This window comes from Globicephala melas, chromosome 1 (genome assembly GCF_963455315.2).
Source record: "Globicephala melas chromosome 1, mGloMel1.2, whole genome shotgun sequence".
Taxonomy (NCBI): Eukaryota; Metazoa; Chordata; class Mammalia; order Artiodactyla; family Delphinidae; genus Globicephala; species Globicephala melas.
The window spans coordinates 81,692,021-81,710,871 of record NC_083314.1 but is presented as its reverse complement, the minus strand read 5'-3'; the positions used below and the strand labels follow the sequence as shown (position 1 = coordinate 81,710,871).

The window sequence follows — 18,851 nt, the reverse complement described above, 5'->3', positions numbered from 1 at the left end:
GTAGGTGGTAGTTTCATATTTTCTGCTCTGAGCTGGTGACTGTTAAAACCAGAATAAGGAACAACTCACTGGTTTCTTGAGACTAATCCCAATTCTCCTTTTTTCAAGACCCTGATTCAGGTTCCATCTTCTCTGCAACTACAACCACCCCCCCCATTCCATTCCATCCCATCCCACACCATCCCCTCCATAATCATCCTTTCCTTTCCTGATTTCATACAGCACTTAGGATCCTAATCCAGTGCTTGGCAATGTGCTGCCTTAATCTGCTGTCTGGTTAATTGCTGTATATTAACCATCTCACTCCAGCTGTATTGTTTAGTTCCACAGGGACAGAGATAACATCAAGCATTTCTTGTTTCATTTCCTGCTGGTACCTTGCATTGAATTGGCACATAATAAGTGCTTAGTAAATATGTACTTCTGTTAACTGTGGGGCTTGGTTTGAACCCAGGGAGAACTTGGGGACTTTCCCTGAGACATGAGTCGGGCATCGGATGACCGAGTCCCTTCTGGAGCCTCTACAGGTTCTGCTAAGTGTTCAGTGGCCTGGTGTCCAGCCTGTATCTGATCTTTCTGATCCCCAGAGGGACAGAGGAGTCTAGAAAAATCCTAGTTTCCCAAGGATTTCAAAGTTATCCCTTAGGGACAACTGACCCAAGTAGGCCTGAACCAACCTAAAACCTCAGATTTGGCAAAACTGTCCAGCATTAGGAATGTGCAAGTCAAATAACTGCACATCTTACTATATTTTATTGGCTATGATGTATCTACTCTAAGTGTCTTAGTGTTGGAGAAGGACCTGTAAATATCTTCTCTCCAACCTTTTCCTTTCACAGGTGATGAAACAGGCCCAGAGAAGTTGTGTGGCTTGTCTGAGGCCACCACAGCTAGCAGATGACAGAGATGGGATTAGAACTGAGGTCCTCAATTTTAAGTTCAGTGCGATTTCTACCAATCTGGGGCTAGAGCCTTGAAGGAGTCGTTCATAATTGTTCATCTACACCCATTGCAAAATCAGATTAAGTTAGTTTTCCTGATGAGAATGTTGTTTTGACAGTGCTGTGCTTCTTTGTTTACACAAACTTTTTTTCTTTTTCATTAGTTATCTACTTTATACATAGTATCAATAGTGTATGTATGTCAATCCCAATCTTCCAATTCATCCCACCCCTCCCTTTCCCCCCTTGGTGTCCATATGTTTGTTCTCTACGTCTGTGTCTCTATTTCTGCTTTGCCAATAAGATACCATTTTTCTAGATTCCACATATATTTGTTAATATACGATACTTGTTTTTCTCGTTTTGACTTACTTCACTCTCTATGATGGTCAAATAATGGCTGATAGCATGGGGCTCTAAGCTTGACTTTGTTTTTTGTTTGTTTGTTTTGGTCGCGCTGCGCAGCTTGTGGGATCTTAGTTCCTCAACCAGCAGTGAAAGCACAGAGTCCTAACCACTGGACCGCCAGGGAATTTCCTTGAATTTGTTCTTGACTTAATCCATTTTAACCTCCTCCTTTCCTCTCTCCTCTCCCTACATAAATTTTCTCATGCATCACATGGGATATGAGATGCCACCTGCCCCTTGCTTCTCTAAAGTGATGTTTCTCAGAATTTTTAACCAATAACGCTCTACATTGAAAGGATAGTAACTTTCACCCCCAAGTAGAGAAGAGCTATAGATTGCCAACCACAAGCTCTTTAGGGTTATCAATTTTCGTTTTGTTTTTTGTACCTTTGAATTTTGCATTTTTCTCTTCACAGATCTTTATTATTTTGCTGTTAAAAGTGTATATTTCTTTCCATTTAGTATTTGACATCCTAGAAAGAGGTGTCTTGGTTATCCAGTCTTCCTACACCCTCTGGTGCATTGACACATGCTCCTGGGAATATCCCCACTCTAGTTTGAGAACTGCTCTAAGGATACAGCTACATGTGCAGTTATATCCTTACATAAAGCATTTTGCATTACTGAAGAAATCTCTGTAAATGATTATGACATTTATATTTCTGCTTCAGTATTTCATTTCTTTATAAACTTGCATTCTTTGGTAAGTGTCACCTGAGCGAAACCCACCTTAAATACTATCACAGTTGGCAGTTTTCCTTTTCTTTTTCTTGCCAGGGGCCATCGAGTTTTACTTTTCTCCCAGATGACCCAGATGTTGGATATTCTCCAAGACTACATGGATTATAGAGGTGACATCCCTTGACCACTACATTGCTCAAGACTTTAGACTTTTAACAGTCCAGATAGGCCCCTGAAGAGTTACCTGGGGTGTGGGGCTGTTACAGAGGAAAGCAGTGTAAGAACATTATTCAGAACCAAAGGAAGATTGCTTACAGTAGGGGCATGCCTGTATATGAGAAGGGACAAATTAGCATTTGGTTTTGAGCTGACAGTGTTTAATTCCACAGAGAATACTTGGAAATGGTTAATGTTTTTCTGTTTTCCCCCTCTGTGTGAAGGCTACAGCTATGAGCGTGTGGATGGCTCCGTGAGAGGAGAAGAGAGACACCTGGCCATCAAGAACTTTGGACAGCAGCCCATCTTTATTTTTCTCCTGAGTACCAGGGCAGGTAGGCCGCATAGACACTGACCAAAGCAGACAAATAAGGGGTGACATGGTACCTTTACATCCTAACCATTAGTATGTTTTTCCTTAATTCTCTGAAAGGTGAGGTTATTACTGAGGAGTGTAAAAAAGGGGAAACTGAGGCAGATGACATCAGTTTATCTAGGTGCTGGACTTCTAGCATGGTGTTCTTTTCTATCCAACTGATCTAAGCTTTCATCTCATCAAGGAAGTAGGCTAAAACCTGGGGTCATTGGAAAGTAATTCTAATCTGCTTTGACTATTGACCTGGGATCATCCTGAAAGATTTCTATGATTTTCTGCAAAATTTTAGTCACATTTGATAGAGACAGCTTACCTTCCCAGCCATGAAATGAGATAGCAACCTGTCTACTAGTTGTCCTTCCTACAAGTAGCTCTTGAATAGTGTTGTAAAAGCTTAATAAAAATCTAGTATTAAAAAATGTGAGGGCTTTCCTGGTGGCGCAGTGGTTGAGAGTCCGCCTGCCGATACAGGGGACATGGGTTCGTGCCCCGGTCTGGGAAGATCCCACATGCCGCGGAGTGGCTGGGCCTGTGAGCCATGGCCGCTGAGCCTGCGCGTCCGGAGCCTGGGCTCCGTAACGGGAGAGGCCACAACAGTGAGAGGTCTGCGTCCCGCAAAAAAAAAAAAAAAAAAAAAAAAAATGTGATAATGAAATTGCCAGCTTGTTAGAATTATTTATAACATTGCCTGTATAAACTTGTTAAAAATATTATACATGACATTTATAGTGTTTTACCAGTTACAGAATGTTTTCATTTCTTTAAATAATACGACATCAGCTCTTAGAGATGAAATTATTCTCATGTCATGGAACAAGCCAGACCTTAAGTTAGTTTTAAACTCATAGAATCTTAAGTTTCATTATTTTATTTTTTGTAGACCTAAATCTTGATGGAATAGATGCAGGAGCTCTGAAGGGATATGTGTCCTCTATAAATAAAGGGAGATCAATATCTTTATGAGAAGAGAGTTCAGGCTTACTTAGTAAGCATTTATTAAGCGCCTAGTACTATAGGGTATAAAAAAGAAGTGTTAGATATACTCCTTGACCACAAGGAGATTGTTCTGCCTGTGTACGTCTCACCTCTGTATTGTGAAGATCTGGTCAGATTCATTTGACCCCACTCACTTCCAAGATCATCGACTGCACCCTGAATCTCAGCCATTTGTTCCTGTCATTAGTTGTCTCAGGGGTAGACTTAGGAGAGACCGAAAGGATCAGGGCAAACATCATCACTGTTGGGAAAACAGCCCTATTTATGCTTTACTGATTTCATCATCTTCATATTCAGAGAGCAGCATTGTTTGAAACGTCTAAAATTAGGAAGAAAGAGATCTCTGCTTTTCAGCTAATCTCCTTGGAGTTCTCAGAATTAGTTGAAACACAGTGATCTTTTAGAAGCCAAAGCAGTTCTGGACATGAGTCTTTTCCAAACACTGTCCTGTTTGCTCTTGCTTTTTAGCTGTAGATTTGCATCATTATCATTTATTCAGCAGTTTCCCTCCAACTTTCAAATATTTCTGATTGAGTCATATCGCCACCAGGTGGCAGTGATAGCTCATGAATATGTCCCAAAGAAGTCTGGCTACAACTTATTTATAAAATATCGCCCCTTCATGAAGAAGAGTTGAACTTAGGCAACATTAACGCAAGAAGAAGAAGAAAATTTTTAGGGAGCACACTTTAATGAAAGAAGTGCCTGGGAGGTATTATGGAATAGTGGGTAAAAATCATAGGCTCTGGAGCCAGACCATGTGGCGCTGAATCTGGTACTTTCTCTTTCCAGCTGTGCAACTTCCAGTAAATCCCTTAACCTCTCTGTGCTTCCATTTCAACATCTATAAAATGAGCATAATAACAGTAACTGCTCATAGGATTGTTGCGAGGATTAAAGGAGTTAATATATGTAAAGTGCTTATTAAAACAGTGCCTGGCAAGGAGTAAAGCACAGCACCCGGGTAGCCATCATTATTACTAAGTATAATTTAGCATCTCGCAGTAATCAGTCTTTATTATCTCTTTATTCCAACTTTAATTTTACATGAAGTGTTTAATTAGAATATTCCTGCCTGGCTTGTCTTGAGATCCAGCATAGAGACAGTAGCCTGTCTCAAAAGTTAGTCCTTAATTTTGGCTCTTGGAACAAGCCGTTTCAGGCTTGCTTGTTTCAGCAACGAGCTGTAACGACCCTGCAAAGAGGGAGTCAGTTTTGTACTTGTTTCCACATTAATCAAAGAGAAGGCTGTAATTTGCCTTCATGGTTCTCTTAATTAATTCCTGTAGTCCAAGGAGCCTCCCCAGCCCTTTTCTTACAGCGCTGAAGAAAGACCGGAAAGTTGTCCCAGGGAGTGTTCTTGTCCTTTGGTTGGTTTTGTTACCTTGTCTTTGATTAATGTGGAAACACATACAGAAGAGACTTAACTGAAGTTTTCTCCAGTCAGAGGGAGGTAGCTTCCCCGCTCCTCTCGGGAGTGTAATAAATGACATCCCCTCTTCTCATTAACTTGTATCAGGGGTCTTACTGCTTAGTTGTACCTTGCAATGGATGTTAAGAGCTCTTCTCTTAATGTTGCCCACAGCAGACCTCACTCATACTTAAAACTGGTTCTGAAAGAGCATGTGGCCTTTTCTATAGACGATTCTAAACAAATTGCAATGAAGATTTTTAAACAGAAGAGATTTAAGATGGCTTCAGGGCATGAACTTAAGTACCCACTTTTGCTCCTTACCCCTGCTGCCCTCATTCTGTTACTTTCAGTCGTTAAACTTTCCCAAGTCAGGTGATAGGAGCCCAGGTAGGACTTTTAACCACTACAAGGCTCTGTCTGGAGTTGGGGATGGGGGTGTCAGTTTGAAGGATGAAGCCAATTGTTTTGGCTGCTCTCAATTTATCAATCTGGCCACTGTAGCCTTGCGTCTTTATTGTCTGGTCCCTAGCCCACGTGCTGCTGATAACATTCTTTTTTGCATTGTTTTCAGGTGGAGTTGGCATGAACTTAACGGCAGCAGATACCGTTATTTTTGTTGACAGTGATTTCAATCCGCAGAATGACTTGCAAGCAGCTGCCAGGGCTCACCGAATTGGCCAGAACAAGTGAGAGATTTAAGCATAGCACGGTTCCACTTCCTTGGCTCCTGAGCAGTTCTGGGTTGGGGAGGAAGGTGAAGAGTGTGGGCCGGTGACAGTCCTAGACTGGAGGGCGAGAGACCGCTACGTTTTAGCCCAGCTCTGTTGCTCACTCACGAGTAGTACTGGGATGGGCATGTTATTATTCCATACTTGCTCTGTTAAAAAGAGCAAAGTCGGGCTTCCCTGGTGGCGCAGTGGTTGAGAGTCCGCCTGCCGATGCAGGGGACACGGGTTCGTGCCCCGGTTCGGGAAGATCCCACATGCCGCGGAGCGGCTGGGCCCGTGAGCCGTGGCCGCTGAGCCTGCGCGTCCGGAGCCTGTGCTCCGCAACGGGAGAGGCCACAACAGTGAGAGGCCCGCGTACCGCAAAAAAAAAAAAAAAAAAAAAAAAAAAAGAGCAAAGTCAAATTGTGAAAGGACTAGAAGGAAGCTTTAGAAGTTATTTATCTCATCCTTCCTGAGTTGAGGTCTAATTCAGTTAAAAAATGAAGTTATGGCTTTATGGAGCTAAGCTAAAAAGATAAGTCTTACCCTTTGGCCTGAGGATGATTTAGATCTCCCAAAAGTTTTCCTCCACCACAGGTAAGGAACGCCAGTTATGGCCATCTCATCATCCCTCCCTTGACTTTTTTGGAAAGGTTCAGTGAGAATTAGAGGCCGGATCTGTCTAACAAATGCTCGGGTTCACATACAACCACTTCCCTTTAGTTGTACCCTGAACATGGCATTTTGGGTTTGTTTTCTTTTAGGTGTATTGACTGTGCATGCTTGTGCCCTTCTTTGCAGACCCTTCTATGTTAGCGCATTGCTTTCCTTTGACTTCTGTACAGGTCCGTTAAAGTCATTCGGCTGATTGGCCGAGACACTGTGGAAGAAATAGTCTGTAGGAAAGCAGCCTCCAAGCTGCAGCTCACCAACACCATCATAGAAGGGGGCCATTTTACTCTGGGAGCCCAGAAACCTGCTGCGCATGCTGACCTCCAGGTAAAACATATTCTTCACTTTAGAATGTGTCCTGGTTTTAGTCGGTGCTCCTGTGGATGAGAAAGTAAATGAATTAACCACCCACTCTCCCCAACCACACATTTGTTCTCTGGCCAAATTCCTACCGGCCATCGTATCTACTGCGTGCAAGCTGCTGTGGGAGCTAAAATGAATCTGATATATAAAGGCGGAAAAATACAGAACGAGGATGGGCTTTGGATCCCTCTGCTTGGATTCAAATCCAAGCCTTGCCACTTATTGGCTGAGTGGCTTTGAGCAGATCTCTTAACCTTTGTTTTTCTAAAAGTGAGGATACCGCAAGTTACCTCGGGGCCTTGAGAATTAGATGAACAGCTCAGCATAATAAATAATGATTAATCTCATACCTCCATCTTAACCCCAGACCCTTTGATTAGCACTCTGCATCACCTTCTTCATATTCAGAGGAAGGTGGACAAGATCAGGAATTCAAAATTATGCCATAGCAAAAATAGACGAAAGAACTAGAGTTAATTGCTTAAAGAAGGGGACGCAGGATAGGAAGCAAGTGCTGGCTTGGAAGACTTTAGAAAAAGCTGTCTTCTGGAAGAGGGCTTAGCGATATTCTGTAGCAGCCCTTGGGTTAAAACTGGAACCCATATTACGATATATCCCAGGTTCTCCCATTTTGACCCAGGGATGAGGGGCTGGAAGCGGAGAGACCAACTCCTAGGATACTGGAAAGATCCAGGTGTGAAGTGAGTAATAGACCTTTGACGGGCCGTAGCAGTGGGAGGGTCTGGAGTGAGCAACGTTACAAAAGAAGAAATGACAGGAGTCGGCTGCTTAGAGGTGGGAAGCTAGGGAGATGGAAAATTCAAAGATGTCTGTAAGGTCTTAAGCCTGGATGATGAGGATAGAAATGAGGAAGATAGAAGGTAGGCAGAGTTTTAGGAAGGGAAGGTAATCTACGCTTTAATCAACAGAGTTTGCAGTAAAAAATAAAATATAAACAAAACTATTATTAGAGGAAAACTCAGAGACAAAAATTTCATTTGCAAAAGTTTGTAAGAGAGTAGGCTTTAAAGGAACTAGTTTATCAAACAGAAAATATCAAGACAACAAGTATTTAGAGGAAAAAAAAAGTTAAACACTATTATAAGCAGAATTACCCAGTTTACAGTTAGTCTGGTTAAAGAAAACATTTTCTCACATGGCTATCATATCCACAAAGACCAGTGCATATCTTTACATCAGCTTTGCAAAAGACAGGGCTCACATTGGTTTTGTTAGTGAGTTGGTAACTTACAGGAAAGGCTCAAGGTTTCTTTTATTTTAGGTCTAGAACTAGAAAGTATCCCTGGGTTTTATGCATTTACTTGTTTGATTTTTGTTTATCTCAAGGTGCAAAGTGTGTTTTTTTTCTTTCTCTGTTCTTCCTTTGGTTCCCAATTGATGTGTGCACGCTTATCCATGCTGGTGGCAGGGCCGACTGTACGTATTTTTTTCACATTATCCAAAAGGCAGTTACAAATGTAAGATGAAAGCTTGAGAGAGAGGTAGGGACAGACTGCAGAGACTCTTAAATATAGTTCTTCATGCACGAGTTCTCCCATAGAACCTTGAGAGTGACAAGTTCAGCATGGGTCTGGTGGTGGGAATAGATGGCGGAGCCTTGGAGTGCCCACATTCTGGGTGTGGGAGGAGGAGGGGTTGTCAGTGAGAAGTTGGAACTCTCTCCCAGTGCAGGAGGGGCTTGGGATTCAGTCGGGGTGTCCTTGTGATGCGGGCTGCTGGGCATGTCCATGTGATTGAGTAGACGTGCCTCTGTGCTGTGGGCCAAATACTAGTGGGAACATAGACCCCTGGCTATTTGAGAGGGGCTCTGTCGGAATCTTGCCCAGCTTGGAAGGTGGTTATCAGAAGGTTACGTTCTGGCTCTAATGTCTGATTTCTCTCTTCCCTGCCAAGACTCTGCAAGTTATCTCTTTGGTTGCCAAAAGCAAAGGTAACAACCCAATGCCCTTGTCTCAGAAGAAAGCAGAGTTTGTTTGTAAAATAAAAAGAATCCAATAGTAAAAGATGTAACTGTTGTTTAGTAAATTTAAGAAGTATAGGATCCTGAAGTCCTCAAGGAAGGAAGGTTTGTTATCCTGCAGGAGGAACGTAATAGAAACAGAGAGAGGCAGATGCAGATGTAGTGAACATTTATTGAACGCTTACTGTGTGCTAAGTATCATATGAAGTGCTTCTCTCCGATTGTTTCCGTGAATATGAATAACGAGAATGCGGTAGGCACTCTCTTTATTCCTATTTTGAATAATTTGCCCTAGGACACTCATTTATTAGGACGCCAATCCAAGTACCCTCTAACTTCCAAGCACATGCCGTTAATTACTGTAATATATTGCTTCTCTAAAAACACAGGTAGTCCCTTGGTGACTGAGACACCTCACAAGTGAAAGCATAAATGTAAGGTAGACTGAAGGGAGTGTCCCAGGACGGACCAGTCGTTTTCATAAATAGTTGGCTTTCTTCTGTTTTTGGTGCCAGTCGCCTTGTTATATATGTCCAGGTTAAAGATCAGTGTATCCAGGTTTGTTTGATGCTTAGGTGAGCTGCCTAAATTTTTTTCAAGCTGATACAGAATACATTAAGATTTCCAAGTTACTCACAAAATACACCATCTGGAGATAACTGACCCAGTCTAAAGAGGCAAGATGCAAATGAGCCAAGATGTGAATGCGGCTTGGTTCGGGGTCTCAGAGTGATCACTTAGGGAAGTACAGAGTTGGAAGTAGGAAGCTAAAGCCAGGAAAGATGATCTGAACGTTTTAGGTGGTTCCTGCAGCCCAAGGGATAGGCTGAGGGTACATTAGAGAGAAGGAAAGAGAAGCAGGGTAGTGCAATGCTAGAGGAATGTCCAGCAGCATTAGAATTGAGAAAGGGCTTTCAGGTCTAGTGGTTGGGAGTTGTTACTGGTCTTTGTGAAGGCGTTTTCCATAGAGCACTGCGGCAGGAACAAAATTGCCAAAGGAAAGAAGTCACTTAAGAAGTACCCCATGTCGCCCTCTCGTTCCAAGAAGTTTGGCAGTGGAAGGGATGGGAGAGTAGCTAACGGGGTCTGTGACTTCTCATGTGGCTGCTGGGATTGCCTGTGAAAAAGACTCCATGAGAAGTGCTAAGATAATGCAGGAAATGGCTGTTATTCAAAAAAAGAAAAATTGGAGGCTCAGATTTTTTTGTTTATTGAGAATTGTTAAAGTCAGCATCTCTGACTATCATTTATCACCCTCTGCTTACCCATCATCCAACTACAAAACAGCCCCATTGTCATGGGGAGAGAAAGAAGGCTGAGCATCAGAGGAGGAGTGTGCCTGGTGTCGTTAAGCCACTTTGCAAATCACTGATATCCAATGTTTGTCTTCATGAGGGCCAACTGGACTTTTTGTTTTCTTCATTCAAGTTGAGTGAGATACTCAAATTCGGTTTGGATAAACTGCTGTCCTCTGAGGGGAGCACCATGGATGAAATAGACCTGGAGTCTATCCTGGGAGAAACAAAAGATGGCCAGTGGATCTCTGGTGCCCTGCCGACAGCAGAAGAAAGAAGCAGAGAACAAGAGGAAGGAAGTAAGTGGGGGGGTGAGAGCAGAGCCAGTGGTGCGGCCACCCCAGGCTAGAACATGAGTGAGATGGGTCCCCAGGGAAAGTCCTGGATACTGCTCCTAGGACGTCCTTTTCCTGTCCAGCCCAAGTCTCATCCTAGGCACACTGTTTAAGACTTAACATGGTTCAAGAACTCTTCCTAGGCTGATTGGAAATTGTCTGGCTGTTCCCTTGTATCTGAACTTTGAACCAAATTGATGATGCTAATGCTTATGGTAGTATCAATCTCAAGGATTTTAATTTGTGTTTTTTCCTCCCTTGATTGCAAGCATCTTCTCCTTTGTTTATTAGTAAATCCTTCTGTCCTTAGTATGATACTGCACATAGTGATCCCTTTTCTGAATAGTAGAATGAGTTATTTTTTAAATTATAGTTAACACCAGTTGAGCATTAAGTGTGAACTTATGTGCCTTATACCTGTGTTTTCATTTCACCGCTCTGTGAAGTGAGGTACCGTTAATTTTAATTTTTTTAGTGAAGCAATATATATGATCATGAGATGATCTTGTCTTTTGCTTTCTGATTTGGGTCAACATTTGTCTTTTGTCCATTTCTATTTCTATAGTATTTTAATTTCTTATTTGAAATTTTTTTTTTCACATAGTAGCTTTGTAAGGTTGTTCCCTGTTGTCTTAGGGTTATTTTGAAATGACTTTATTTTCCCATACCAGTGGCAACAGATATTCAGTGCAGACTGGGGTGAGAGGTCTGATAGTCTTACTAGGCTTCTTAATTCAAGAGTACCTTATTCCATTCATACAGAGAAGGGCAGTTTCTTTACCCGACGCTGCTTCCTCTTATTGGGTGGAGAGTGGGCTGGCATGACTTCCGGTTTTGTGATTCTCTTTTGTTTCTGTACGACCCTGAATTTCCATCACTTGCTTCTTTCTTTCCCTTTGCCACCAAACTGTCAAAGCACATCTTCCCCTTCTAAGTTGTCTCTTTCCCCCAGAAGCAGTGCCTTCCCAAATTGTAAGCTGCAACTACTTTCTAGTTCCTTCCTTTCAATTCCTTAGTAGCCGCTGCTCTGATCTGCCAGTCTCAGACCTTTCTTCATTATTTTCCCATTTGGGGGGTGTCCTTCTCGTGTGGGATAAATTTGATCTGTGTCTGACGTTGCTAGAACCCCGCTGCCTCTTTTCTGTGCGGTGTCTGCCTGACTCTACTCCAGCGTGGGCTTGGGAGCCAACTCAGCTGGTTTGAGATGTTCATTTCTCTACCTACCTGCAAATTGAAGTTTGTAGTACTCTCTGCCTCCTAGTTTTGTAGTAGGCGTGGGTTCAGGGTGGTTTTGGTATCATTGTTGTTCTGTATGGTTTTTATAGGATGTTTGGGGAGATTGGAACGTCAGCAGCTGGCATGATTCTACAAGACAGTGCTCGTTGACTTTCCTCGTAGTTTAGCTTTTAAATTTTTTAATATTAGCATCCCATTTTTATTCTTCAAGAACTCTTTCTTATTCTCTGCTTGTTGTTTTAAATGTATCTTGTTCTCATTCCAGGGATATAACATCCTCTCTGAAGACATTTATTATAGCTTTTAAAAAGTATTCCAGGGAGAATATTTATTGTATCTTTTAACAAAGTATTCCTCTACTCGCTGTGTTGCCTCTCTTTTCTCCAATTGCTTCTCCTTCTTTTTTAAAAATTTGTCTTGTCCTTGTTGGTAGTTTTCCTGAAATACCTGGTGTGCTCTGGCTGGCTGGTCACGTGTGCTGGCGAAATGCCAAAGCTGATGGGCAGCTCCGGCCTGAGCAGGTGTCTGGGCTCCCGGGGCTTATTCCAGCATCACTGGTAGGTGAGCTGTCTTTCACACTGAAGGGGACCTTCCCAGATGTCTGTATTGGAAGTCTTTTCTCTGGGCAACTCCGTTTCTCCAGAGACGAATCCTTTAATATCCTTCTTGGATGAGGTGGGTAAGGGTCGGAATAACCTGTTTGCTCAGATTGAGGAGACAACGTGAGTAAAGGCGTTCAGGGCACTCCTGTATTTGGTGTGCAGATTTTCTCTCAGTTCCCCCACCCCTCAGTTCCTTGTCCATGGTAAGTTCTCAGCTTTTGGGGGATTGAAAGGGTCTGTGTTCTTATAATCATCTCCTGACTAGGCACCTGTGTTTTGCTTCCATTGTTCTTTTCACTCTGTTATCATCCCTCCAGCCACTTCTATTTTCTAAAGAGTTATTGACCTTTTCATCCACTGTCGTCTCATATATCTTTTTAAAATCCCTTTACTGCCATGTAGTTATTTTAGGTGGGAGAAGAAATAGATGTATGTGGTCCTGTTTTTAAGTTGCATTTTGATTACATTAAGTACTGAAGCTTGCACCCATTTCTGCACTCATCTACATTAATTTCAGCCTATTTTCCTAACGTTTAATAGAACAAAATAAAATTTAACTGTTTTCCAGAAAGATAATTATAATTTTTTTGGCAGTTGGACTGAGAATTTTTTTTTTTTCAGGCAGTCCAGCTGCCAGAAAAGATTTCCCAGTTGTATTAAAATTTTGAATTTTGTCTTTGATCAATGAGTATAGAGTTCACTCTGTGGTAGGTGATTCCATTGGCAGGCTATAGATAAGTGTCTAAGCCTGTGGTCTCTAAACTTCTCTGGGCTGCAGACTGAAGACAGATAGCATGGTTAAAAGAATACAAATAAATATGAAAGACTAGTAATTATAGCATCCCCTATCAATATTAAATAGAAAACAGGGTGGCTTTATCTTGAATGCCGGGCTGTTTTTTTTTAAATCACGTTCGTAAGTTGAGAATTGCATGAAGATACATTTGTTGATATTTTACACTTCTCGACTCTTTATTTTTTTTTCCACTTGTTGCTAGAGCACCTCATTGAAAGCCCCCCTGCTGATTTAATTAGCAAATGCCAATTAGAATTACAGCTGGTTGGATTTGGGTACAAGTGTGAAGCAGTTGATCTCTTGAGAATGAAAATGTTTTGCTTTCGAACTCTGGGAAAAGCATACCTACAGCTGATTTTATAATGCTGTGAAGATACATTTTTGGTAACATGTGCTATTAAATATGTTTCACTTTAGAATCATTGTCTCACCTCTCTCTGGTTGCTAGTCTTGGCTTGTTATGACTTCTCTTTATCATGTGATTCATGATCTTGGCACATCACCCAACCTCTTTGAGCCTTTGTGTCCTCATCTGTAAAACGGTGCTATTAGTCCCTGCTTTACTCTTTTACACAGTTGCAAAACACATAGCATAAAATGCTGTTCAAGTTTACACTGTCACCATTATTGTTGTTACTGTAATTGTTATTTGCTGGCCTGTTACCTTTCCATCCTTCTATAGAGAACAGTAATGTACTGAAAAGAGCACATTGGCCTTAGAGTCAGGAAATCCTGCCTTCTTCACTTATTAGCAATGAGAACTGGGGAGTCTCCTGATCACTGTCTGAGCCTCAGTTTTCCCTTTCTTAAGTGGGGTTAGTTATATCAGAACTGGTGAGGCTCATGAAGATGCTTCATGAGATCTACAAAGAATATTGTAAATCTAAGGGATTGTTTTTGTGCTTCTTTATTCCCTCCTAGATTTTCTACTTGTTCCTTTTAATATTACAGCAAAGGGGGCAAAAAGTTGAGTGTTAAAGGCGTGTTTGGAATTTAAAAATATGCTCTTGGTTACCTTTATTAGATAATCTTAATGTCAGTGAGATTTATGCTGGGGAGTTGTGTGGAATGAACAAGTGATGAGTGTTCCGGAACTCAGCAGGGTGGAGGCATCCAGCAGAGACTCACAGACCATCTAGAGATGGACCAAAAGCCATGCTGTCTCCTTTGAAAAGTAAATACACGAGATCCCCATGTGGATCCCAAACCCATCAGCATTAGTGAGACCAGAAATCCAGTACCTTCATCACAAGCTAGTCTTAGCCCATTTAGAATACAGGCTGCTCTTTTGTTCGCCCTGGTTATGCTTTGACTAGAATCAATGTATTTTTCTTTAGCACCTAACATTTTTCTTTTTGTGTTTTATGTTTTTAGAAAACCACATGTACTTATTTGAAGGTAAAGATTATTCTAAGGAGCCTAGTAAAGAAGACAGAAAATCATTTGAGCAACTGGTGAATCTTCAGAAAACCCTTTTGGAGAAGACTAGTCCAGAGGGCCGGTTACTCCGAAAGAAAGGCAGTGTAAGAACTATTAATTTGTGTAAGGATAAATTCTTTCAAACGTTCATCCTAAGAGAACAAAAAATGATGCTGGGAGAGATTGGTTAAGAAATAAGTGTGTAAGTGTTTGTTGAAATACAAGTATCATTGACTGTACCCTAGTATAAAAACTATGTAAGAAGTTGGCATAAAAATGATAACAAGGAGCGTATATTTTACCGTTTAATGCAGGTGATAGCAGCCTTGTCTGTCTAAGCCACCCCTGAAGGGATCACTGTGTTACACCAAAATACCATACCCTGCTGCTGACAATCATGACCCTGTGTCATTAAGAGAGGATGGCAGTCTTAAGTGTTGTATGTAATGTCCACAGTATTTGGCACTTAATCTGGGCTCATTAAATGCTAGTGGTCATTAAGATAATCATGATGTTGACATATTCTGTTTAAGGCAGAATGATATAATACATTGAGGAAGATTTCCATTAAACATGGTTAAACCTAAAATAGCATCCTGCAGGGTATGCCTTCCATTTTTTTAAAAAGTTATTTTCTGAAGTACCTTATTCCTAATGAAGTTAATCAAAATGATGTATTGCTGTACTAACCATGGCAGTGCTTTGGCTGAGTTTAGAGCACAGTATCCTGGTTACCATGCCTACAAGATGTCTTAATTGAAGTGTCTTGCTACCACTTCCCACCACCCAAGGTGACGTGGAGATGCACTGTCTTGTGAAATATTAAGCACGTTGCTTCTGTTCAGAGTGTGTTTTAGGGATGAAAGAAACTCGTGAAGGAACAGGTAGCCCCCAACTTTCCTGGTTATGGAGCTTGTTCTTCCTACAGGTTCTCATCCCAGGCCTTGTGGAGGGGTCTACCAAAAGGAAGCGGATTCTGAGCCCAGAAGAGCTGGAGGACAGGAGGAAGAAAAGACAAGAAGCAGCAGCCAAGAGAAAGAAACTATTAGAGGAGGAGAAGAGGAGAAAGGAAGAAGCAGAACATAAGAAAAAGTATGTATCTGTTACTCGATTGTATTATTAATAAAGCTGAGGGTCCCAGTTGGTGAAGGAATCACTGTTGCATAGTGAGTCCACAGTTGAACATCACTTTACAATTGCAGAAAATGTCTGTAAAGCTGGTAGTTCCTGCTGGTACTAGAATACATTTTTAAAGATTAAACTTTAACCTTAACAGTTAGTCTACTTAAGAGAACAGTCCTGAGTGCCTAAGGCAGAGAAGATGCATTCAGTTGAAGCTAGAAAATTTTAGGGTTTTATTTCAGCTGCCTAAGGAGAGTAGTTTACTTGAATATTCCCTTTTAGTCACATGTTCTTAAAAACAGTGACATCTGGTGGCTGCTCATTTTTGAAGTGTAGTCAGGAGGCAGTTAGGCTAATCAGTAAGGCTTCTTGTTTATTTACAAATAGGCAGAAAACAGGGTGAGTTTCTAATTGCATCTCCACTTGGCACTTACTGTTTGTGAATAGCAGTACAAGATGTGCTCCAAGGGAAACTGTGATAAGCCCAGTTAATTTCCTTTCCTCTCTGGCCTGTTGAAGGATGGCCTGGTGGGAGTCCAACGATTACCAGTCCTTCTGCCTGCCTTCCGACGAGAGCGAATCAGAGGACCTGGAGGACTGGGAAGATGAACGCTCTGCCCAACTGGATTATGAGGACCCGGACTCGACCTCCATCAAGTATGTAAGCGGTGATGTCACCCACCCACAGGCTGGGGCGGAGGATGCTGTCATCGTGCACTGCGTAGGTAGGAGAAATGGTGGGGCCTGAGTCTTTATGGTACCACGGTCTGGGGAAGATGAGGCAGAACCCTGATTTAGGGGTTATTAATGGGCCCAGTGTAGTCTTGGGTGGTCAAAAAGAGTGAATTTTAGAACCAGGAGACTGGGATTTGACTTTTGTCCCTGTTGTTTACCCGGTTGAGCAGCCCAGCCTCTCTGGGCCCCAACTTCCTTATCTGTATAATGGTATAAGATCTGCCGTGTTCTCTGCACAAGGTTTTTAAGAGAGTACAAGGAGGTAACATCTGTAAGACAAACGAATCCTTTCCAAACTCCAAGCATGTTCTTCCCTCATGACCTTTGTACTTTTTACTTCCTTTGTCTGGAGCCCTCTTTCCCCACTTCGCCACATCAAGCATTGTTCAAATGTCTGCATCTCAGAGAGGTCTCTCTTGATTGCCCAGACCCCATCCTCACCCCTCTATTCTTCTCTAGCCACTTTCTTACCTTATTTTACTTGATGATACATCACCACCTGACGTATTGCCTATGTATTTGCTTATTTGTTTCATTGAACTAGAAAATAGCTTCATGGGAGTAGGGATTTCTTTTTGTCCACTGTTGTAACCCTAGTGCCTAAAACAGTTCTTGATATGTAATACTAACAAATATTTATAGTATGATTGAATGAATGAATGACTGTAAATACCAGGTACTAACTAGCTGTGTTAGTACCAGCTTGAATAAGTCATTTAACCTTTCCATTTTCTTACCTGTAAAATGGGAGTTGTGTGCTGTTGTATTACATCTGCTCTGCATCTTTCCTCAGCCATCTCCCAGGAATTACAGAAGTACCGCAGAGATTCTGCTCTTTCAGAACACTAATTTTTTTGATGCTTTTCTGTTATGATGGCCAAGTATATTCCAGAAAACCTAAACATATTTGAGAAGTCCAGTGTATAATATGTGCAGGAGATTAGTTTCTTCTGCTCTTTGTAAAATCATTCTTCTACAGGTCTCTTTGGTGTACCTTTGTTTTTTTAAATGGTGGACTGGATTTTGCCTCCTATAGAAGAAAATTTTCTCTTTCTTCTATCAGATGACTCTGGCCGCTGGGGCAGAGGTGGTTTATTCACAGCTCTGGAAAAAAGATCTGCTGAGCCAAGAAAAATATATGAGCTGGCTGGGAAAATGAAAGGTAAGAAGCAAAGCAGAGAGAAGGGGTAGGGATGGGAGAAGAGGGGAGAGGACGCTTAGGACAAGTATTAGGTGCGTTAAAAAGCACTAGATGAGGAGCGGGACGAGCCAGTTGGAGCCGCATTCTGTCATCAGTCAGCTGGTTGATATGCGACTTTGAGGCAATCCCTTCCCCTCCCTGTGTCTGTTTTCTCATTTGTAATTTGTGAATAATACTTATTCCACCCACCGCATGGGACTATAATGAGGATAATGAATGAGTGTGCAAGTACTTTGATAAATGTCAATCCCTGCAAGCATGTTAAAGTGTTGGCTTGAAGATCATTTCATTGTTTACCCAATTGCCTCCATCTTCTTGAGGGAATATCTCCTGAAAGTGTCAGAGTCCTGTGGGAGAGAACTGAAACATACCACTGAAGTGCTAACAAGACCTGGCTGCTGAAGGGAAGGAGGTTGTATTATGAAGTAACACTCCCTGGAGGCAGAAGTAGAGCGGTGCGGGGCAGGGAAACTTGGAAGCTGAACACTATTCTCCCTTGGCATAGGGAGGGGCCAGGGCACCTCCTGTTATGTGTGGAGATCACAAAGTGGCAAGAGGAGTAAAGTGATTATTGTGATTAGCCTCTCAAGTTCCATAGGAAATAAAGGATCTTGTCCAGTGGAGGAGGGCTCTTCACATTTCTTAGAGATTGTTTTTTTCCTAATTCTTCTGCTCACTTCTCCAGGGTAGAAGGGGATGTAAGGACTTAGAGTGAATCCTCTTTCAACTAAAACAGATTACATATTACAGGGCTTAATATGTGTGAAATAATGAACCTAGATCTAGATATTGATTGGGCAGCTGGAAAAGGAGAGAATTCAGGAGGAGGTCGGAGTTAGAGATGCCGGCTGAGAAGTTCCCATCTGAGTGAGGAATGGGAGGGCAGAGAATAGAGCATGGAAAACACCTCCATTTAGGAGCAGAGGCAAGAGGGGAGAAAGAAGGAATTGTCAGAAAAATAAGAGAACCTTGAGAATGGAGTGTTTTGAGGTACAAGGGAAGAGAGATGTCAAGAAGTGGTCTGTAGTGTCAGACACTGAAGTGAGGATGAGCATTGGGAAAAGGCCATTGGATTTGCCCCAAGGGCAGTCACATGACCTTGGAGCACTTGGAGAGAGTGTGAAAAGTAAAACCTGGTTGCACAGAGTTAAGGCGTAAGTGGTCAGTAAGGAAACAGAGATGGGGGTGTGCACTGTTTTCTGCAGAAGGCCTGAAATAAGGTAGAGCAGGGTAGATGAACAGTGGGCTTGAGTTATCGGGAGGGCTTCATGGAAAGTGGCGAAAGTTCTCTTAGGCCTGGAAGGGTAGGTTGGGTTGAACATAAATAGGTGGAGAGAAAGGGCAGGAGAGTCCAT

At 42.1% G+C, this 18,851-nt stretch overlaps 1 protein-coding gene across 4 annotated transcripts in view; it reads left to right on the top strand.

Annotated features, from left to right (window-relative positions):
* Nucleotides 1-18,851, top strand: part of CHD1L (chromodomain helicase DNA binding protein 1 like) — a 134,148-nt gene that overhangs the window by 105,167 nt on the left and 10,130 nt on the right. For all 4 annotated transcript variants that reach the window (XM_060300417.1, XM_060300411.1, XM_060300418.2 and 1 more), the window contains 9 exons: nt 2,127-2,200; nt 2,471-2,581; nt 5,604-5,718; nt 6,585-6,738; nt 10,184-10,349; nt 14,394-14,542; nt 15,367-15,530; nt 16,080-16,285; nt 17,359-17,457. In XM_060300417.1, coding sequence (XP_060156400.1) covers nt 2,127-2,200; nt 2,471-2,581; nt 5,604-5,718; nt 6,585-6,738; nt 10,184-10,349; nt 14,394-14,542; nt 15,367-15,530; nt 16,080-16,285; nt 17,359-17,457 — 1,238 coding nt within the window. The remainder of the gene's footprint in view (nt 1-2,126; nt 2,201-2,470; nt 2,582-5,603; nt 5,719-6,584; nt 6,739-10,183; nt 10,350-14,393; nt 14,543-15,366; nt 15,531-16,079; nt 16,286-17,358; nt 17,458-18,851) is intronic.